Source organism: Stenella coeruleoalba (assembly GCF_951394435.1).
Source record: "Stenella coeruleoalba genome assembly, chromosome: 3".
NCBI classification, from domain to species: Eukaryota; Metazoa; Chordata; class Mammalia; order Artiodactyla; family Delphinidae; genus Stenella; species Stenella coeruleoalba.
Window position 1 is genome coordinate 115,849,535 of NC_137148.1, and position 7,199 is coordinate 115,856,733.

The 7,199-nt window shown below is 34.3% G+C and overlaps 1 protein-coding gene across 4 annotated transcripts in view; it reads left to right on the forward strand.

Annotated features, from left to right (window-relative positions):
• MATR3 (matrin 3) overlaps positions 1–6,830 on the forward strand; it is a 47,261-nt gene extending 40,431 nt beyond the window's left edge. For 3 of the 4 annotated variants that reach the window (XM_079917699.1, XM_079917698.1, XM_079917700.1), the window contains 6 exons: positions 2,250–2,381; positions 2,715–2,758; positions 2,872–3,247; positions 4,644–5,010; positions 5,529–5,650; positions 6,684–6,830. In XM_079917699.1, coding sequence (XP_079773825.1) covers positions 2,250–2,381; positions 2,715–2,758; positions 2,872–3,247; positions 4,644–5,010; positions 5,529–5,650; positions 6,684–6,734 — 1,092 coding nt within the window. In that variant the 3' untranslated portion in view covers positions 6,735–6,830. The remainder of the gene's footprint in view (positions 1–2,249; positions 2,382–2,714; positions 2,759–2,871; positions 3,248–4,643; positions 5,011–5,528; positions 5,651–6,683) is intronic. The other variant, XM_079917701.1, reaches the window with a different exon arrangement.
• Positions 6,831–7,199: the final 369 nt, after the last annotated feature.

Consider the following 7,199-nt stretch of genomic DNA (forward strand, 5'->3'; position numbering starts at 1 on the left):
CCTCCTAGAGAAATGGAAGTAAAAACAAAAATAAACAAATGGGACCTAAGTAAACTTAAAAGCTTTTGCACAGCAAAGGAAACCATAAACAAGACGAAAAGACACCCCTCAGAATGGGAGAAAGTATTTGCAGATGAAACAATGGACAAAGGATTAATCTCCAAAATATACAAACAGCTCATGGAGCTTAATATCAAAAAAAAACAATTCAATAAAAAATGGGCGGAAGACCTAAATAGACATTTCACCAGAGAAGACATACAGATGGCCAAGAGGTACATGAAAAGCTGCTCAACATCACTAATAGAGAAATGAGAATCAAAACTACAATGAGGTATCACCTCACGCTGGTCAGAATGGCCATTATCAAAAAATCTAGGGCTTCCCTGGTGGTGCAGTGGTTGAGAGTCCGCCTGCCGATGCAGAGGAAACAGGTTCGTGCCCTGGTCCAGGAAGATCCCACATGCCGCAGAGCGGCTAGGCCCGTGAGCCATGGCTGCTGAGCCTGCACGTTCAGAGCCTGTGCTCCACAACGGGAGAGGCCACAACAGTGAGAGGCCCGTGGAAAGGGTGTGAAAACGGAACTCACCTGCACTGTTGGTGGGAATGTAAATTGATACAACCACTTTGGAGAACAGTATGAAGGTTCCTTAAAAAACTAAAATTAGAACTATCATATGACCCAGCAGTCCCACTACTGGGCATATACCCTAAGAAAACCATAATTCAAAGAGAGTCATGTACCACAGTGTTCACTGCAGCACTATTTACAATAGCTAGGACATGAACCAAATCTAAATGTCCATCAACAGATGAATGGATAAAGAAGATGTGGCACATACATACAGTGGAGTGTTACTCAACCATAAGAAGAAACAAAATTGAGTTATTTGTAGTTAGTTGGATGAACCTAGAGTCTGTCAGAGTGAAGTAAGTCAGAAAGAAAAACGAATACCGTATGCTAACACATATATATATGGAATCTAAAAAAAAAAATGATGAACCTAGTGGCAGGGCAGGAATACAGACATAGAGAATGGACTTGAGGACATGGAGTTGGGGAGGGAGGAAGCTGGGGTGAAGTGAGTAGCATCGACGTATATACACTACCAAATGTAAAATAGTTATTAGCTAGTGGGAAGCAGCAACATATAGCACAGGGTGATCAGCTCGGTGCCTTGAGATGACCTGGAGAGGTGGGATTGGGAGGGAGGCTCAAGAGGGAGGGGATATGGGGGTATATGTATGCATATGGCCGATTACCTTTGTTGTACAACAGAAACTAACAGTATTGTGAAGCAGTTATACTCCAGTAAAGCTCTATTTAAAGATTAATTCTCAAAGTGCTTTAAGTTTTGTCTGCTTTTTGTTTAATGTCCTCATTTGTAGTGAATAAAGTGGAAAGTAAAGATCTTTTCTCTTGCTTGGTTAATAACACTATTTGTTTCCAGAGTTTGCTTCCAAAGATCTTCCTTTGTGTATATAGGTATACTTTTTCCCCTTACTTCATATGGGATTATATCATACTGTTGTTTTCCACATTATATGATTCCATTGAGTAAACTGTAATGAATTTAATTTCTTTAGTTGATGGATATTAGAGTTGCTAGTATTTTGGCTGTGCCATTAATGCTGCTGTGGACTTTGTGGCATGTGAATTTATGCCTTTGATTGAAGGGTACAATTTCAGAATTGGAATTTTGGATCCTGATACTTGCTTTCTTTAGTTTGATGGTGTCAAATTGCTCTTCAAAAAATACTATTCATTTATAGTCACACCAGCATTGTCTGAGAGTGAGATTTTTGCAAACACTGGATATTAAAGACTTTTCAAATTATGTGAGTTTAATGGATGGATTAAGTTATGTCATACTTGTATTTCATTTTTAAAATTCACAATAAGGAGAGCATCCTTTCTTTTTCGTTAACTGTTTTGTAGCAACATGAGTTTATATCCTTCCAAACTTTTATTTTTTAATTTTTTGTTATTTTCCTTAATGTATTGTGAGTGATATTTTCTAAGCTTAGTACTTTAATTACTTTTGCAAAAAGATTGCATACAGGTGGTTTAATATTTGGACAAGATACTTTGTAAATCTGACAAATTGCCCTTATTTCACTGGGTGATTTTTAACTCTTACTGCTGTCTCTACACTAAAGATTAAATTCTCCTAACAGGTAGAAAAAATAAGCTCTAAAATTCTGTACAATTCTCTGAAAAATAATGTCTTTGCTAATTTTTTTTTCAGGCCTTTATTGAGATGGAGACCAGAGAAGATGCAATGGCAATGGTTGACCACTGTTTGAAAAAGGCCCTTTGGTTTCAAGGGAGATGTGTAAAAGTTGACCTGTCTGAAAAATACAAAAAATTGGTACTCAGGGTATGTAGTATTTGATTCTACTTCATTATAAAGCTTGTTTTCATGCTTTTCAAGCCATGACATTCTTATAAACATTTTTATATGCCAAGAATATAGGGTAGATTTTATTTGAACAGAGTTCTGTTAATAAAATGTTTATTATTCCCTGCTCTATTGAAATGTTGATTGTAATGAATTGGTAACTATATTCAGCTTAAATTCTTAGGTATGGTTACAGAGATTGAATAAGCTTAGTTGATATATAAAGGATGGTCATCAGTCATTAGTTAATTGGATAATTATACTACAAATGCTAATACATTTATTTAACTTCTGTAAAATTTTGTCTTTTAGATTCCCAACAGAGGCATTGACTTACTGAAAAAAGATAAGTCCCGGTAATTTCCCTTTGTGTGTTTGTCTGTGTCTGTGTCTTTGTGTACACTAGTATATTAAAAACTTTTGTTTTCCAGCTCAGGTGAATTAATTCAGATGTATCTTTTGGTTTCAGGAAAAGGTCTTACTCTCCAGATGGCAAAGAATCTCCAAGTGATAAGAAATCCAAAACTGATGGTTCCCAGAAGACTGAAAGTACAACCGAAGGTAAAGAACAAGAAGAGAAATCAGGAGAAGATGGTGAAAAAGATACAAAGGATGACCAGGCAGAACAAGAACCTAACATGCTTCTTGAATCTGAAGATGAGCTACTTGTAGATGAAGAAGAAGCAGCAGCACTGCTAGAAAGTGGCAGTTCAGTGGGAGATGAGACAGATCTCGCTAATTTAGGGGATGTGGCATCTGATGGGAAAAAGGAACCTTCAGACAAAGTTGTGAAAAAAGATGCAAATGCGAGTGCTTCAGCAACTGCCAAGAAAAAGCTTAAAAAGGTAAAGGAAGATTATGTGTTGACCTGTTTTAGTAGAAAATGAGATCAGATAAACGTTTCAAATTACATATATTAGGGTCACAGTAAAGAGAAGTCACTTATATTAGGAAAAAATAGATACGAATAATAAAAACATTGAAATCTAAACTCTGCAATAAATAGATTAAATAGGACTAATTTTCAAAAGAAAAATGTCAGTTCACAAAGGGAACTTTTTAGTAATGAAGGAGAAAGACTTAAAACTACATATGATTCTGTTTTGTAGTGGTAGTGTGTAAGTAGTAGTAGGCAGCCTTTTTTAAAAGATGGGGTATGAATTTTACAGTAACTTAACTGACCCAGGCCACTAAAAACCTTTTGTCAAAAATGGTTGAATTTGAAGAATTTTCCTATTAAAGAAATGTAACCTTGATTAGATATTTTAATAGGTTTTAAAACATTTTTTCTTAGAACACATGTCACATATAAGAGCATATCAGGCGAGTATCAATACAAAAATACGTACATAGTAAAAGAATAGTAACTCAAGAGACCCATGGTGTATTGACTACCTATGTTAAGGAGCCCCTTTGGAGCTCCTTAAGATAAATGGGTCTTGAAATGAGATATTTATAATCCTATTTCATTGGTTCCTTCTAAGCAGTACTCAGCTACTAGGAAACTAATACTTACCTCCAGTTTTTGATGGCTTGGTCAAAAAAGTTAGTCTTGAGATTCTTTTTCTGGCTGCTATGTTTGCACTCTTAAGAGCTGATAATTATTGAGCGCTTATTACATGCTGTAATTTTTCCTAAGCTCTGTGTGTGCTGATTAACTGATTCTTATAATTACCCTATGCCATAGATACTTTGTTATCCCCATTTCATGAATGAGCAGATCGAGATATGTTAAAATTGAGTAGATTGTGGTTATACTGCCTATGAATGGCAGAGCCAAAATCTAAACCAAAGCAGTCATGCTCCAGAGCTTGATTTTTAAACCACAGTGCTATTTTTAGACTGAATGTTCTCTAAGCAAGATTTATACCATAAGATACCTTCTTTGAAGGACATCTTTCAACTACCAAATCAGTTCTTCAATACATTGCCTAGCAGCAGAATAGTCTCAGAAAGTATGGAATATGAATGTCCTCATATTTATTTTCTGCTCTTTGTATGAGGCAAGCCTTCGATTATTTAGTTTTAAAACAGGCTAAGGTGTTTTTGAAAGGTTAGTAATTTAGAGGGGAAAAAGGAAGAAGTCAGCTTTTTTTTTTTTTGCTTTTTCTTTTTCTTTTTTTTTTTTTTTTTTTTTTGAGAAAATGAAGGCAAAGACGCTATCCCTTTCCCTTCAAGTAAAGCAAATGGAAGGGATGCTGCAGGATAATTGTTGCAGAGTAAATTTGTCTTTCTTAACAGCGTCGTTTCCCAGGGAGTATGGAAGGTTTTGTCACTCTAGATGAGGTTGGTGATGAGGAAGATTCGGAACTTCAGAAACTTCGTAAATCGGGCATGGCATTTAAATCTGGTGACAAAAATGATGATGGTTTGGTTGAAATTAAGGTGGACAAGATCGAGGAACTTGACCAAGAAAACGAAGCAGCGTTGGAAAATGGAATTAAAAATGAGGAAAATACAGAACCAGGTGCTGAATCTGCCGAGAATGCTGATGATCCCAACAAAGATACAAGTGAAAACGCAGATGGCCAAAGTGATGAAAACAAGGAGGACTATACAATCCCAGATGAGTATAGAATTGGACCGTATCAGCCCAATGTTCCTGTTGGTGAGATTTAAGGCTTTGTTCTTCCCCTCTTACCCTTCCCAAACTCTTATTAAATAAGATTTTTTAAATTGGTCTTACATAAGCTCTGATAACATTCTTAATTTACTTCTATGCAAAACAGTTTGTAAATCTTAATTGGAACATTCTTTTTTCCTCTTACCCATGTCTCGTGATTTTGTATTATCTTTTGTTACCATTCCATAATATGTTCTCTTTTCTCATAAAGTTTTCTGAGAATTTCACATTGCTTTTTGTTTTGTTTACCTTTTCTATTTCAATATTTTTAAGAGAACAGTTAGGTGTTCTCTTAAACATCAAACATCAATGAGACCTTAAACATCAATTAAGTAAAAACTATTAACAATGTCATGGTTTTGGTTTTGTTTTAGCTTAGGCTACATCAGACTTGTCACAAATGTTACCTCATTCAAATTATATTGACAGGAAAAAAAAGATTTGAGAACACTATTGAAATCTTCAGTTTACTGAATTTGTAAGAATGTATGTTTGTGTTCTAGGTATAGACTATGTGATACCTAAAACAGGGTTTTACTGTAAGCTGTGTTCACTCTTTTATACAAATGAAGAAGTTGCAAAGAATACTCATTGCAGCAGCCTTCCTCATTATCAGAAATTAAAGGTAAGGCTATATCTAAAAGAGGAGAGTTCTTTAGTGAAAACTAGCAAATCATGTAAGTTTATGGAAAGTACTGTCTGTGGACCCAGCATGCTTTATCCTGGAGATAACATTCTTTATTGATGGGCCTTGAGCAGTTTAATGAATTCTAGAAACATCTGTCAATTAAGCCTCTGTCTAGAAAACACTCTTAACTAAGTGTTGATAATTGAGTAATTTCTAAATTTATAGTTCTAAATGTTATAAATTCTTTGGTATAAAGTTACTTGAGTATTCTCAAATGGTTGTTAGACTGTGATTTCTCTAATTTGGATATTGGAGGCCTGAAAGCCAGCTTTATAAAGTGCCATATCCCTTCATACTTAATGATTTTTACATTGACTTTATTATATATTAATAATGACACTTCAGTAAGTTTCATGATCAACAGAATATAAAGATAAAAGGATACATTAAAAAAGCACAACATGGTAAAGCATAACAAATTTGTTTGGATATTTTGAAGTTTGGTGTTTTAGTGGCTTAAGGACTAAGTATTAAAATAAAGGGGAAAAACTTGAAAGTAAGAGTTAAAGAATTCATAATTGTAGATAACACTGATCTATAAAGTAGAGCATTAAGAACAGTGGTTATTTTCAGTGGTAGCAGCAATTTAATATAAATATTTTGTCTGCTTGGCTTAGTGGAAGAGTCATTGAATAAATATATGTCATTTTAACTAAGTTCTTGAGGTGTAGCAGTACTTCTGTGTGGCTGTTATGGTCTTTGATCATCTCTGTAAGTTAGTCTTAATTGCACATTAAATAACTTTCATGTTTTACCATTTTTCTCCCATGCCTTACTGTGGTGTCCAGTTTAGTTTCATACCTGCCTAATAAGAATAACTGGATCTTAAAAGTATTGATAAGGTTATAGTTAAATTAGACTCAAGTCCCTAAACATGGATAGAATATTTTGTTTTGGAGTTAATCCATTTGTTATGTTTCACTGCGGTGACTTAATCCTTGTAAAAAAATTTTTTCTATTTTCTTTTCAGAAATTTCTGAATAAATTGGCAGAAGAACGCAGGCAGAAGAAGGAAGCTTAAGATGTGCAAGAAGCTTAATGATTTCAAAGAAAATAATGGTTCTTTGTTTTTAAATGTTAACCTTTTTTAAATACAATACAGATAGTTAGAAAACTATTGTACTCTTTTGTTATAGTGGAAAAATAATAGACGTCTGTTCATGTGTTAAGTGTTATAGCAAAAATACATATACGGTTAAGTTAATGAAGAATTGTTTTTGTTTTATCAAAATGGTAACAGACAGAAATACTTGTTAGAGACTGACTTCATATGCTACTTAAGACACTTGCACCACTAAGAAAGATACGTAGAAACATTCAGAGAAGTGAAATTTAGTAGTTCCAAGCTTCAAAGAAATGTCAAAACTTTTGATTCCATTCAATAAAGAACAAAACCAATTGTATTTTTATTACTTTCATCTGAAACATTCCACATTTTAATCTGAGCCTTGCAGACTTTTCATTTGCAGTTCGAAGCATTTTTGGT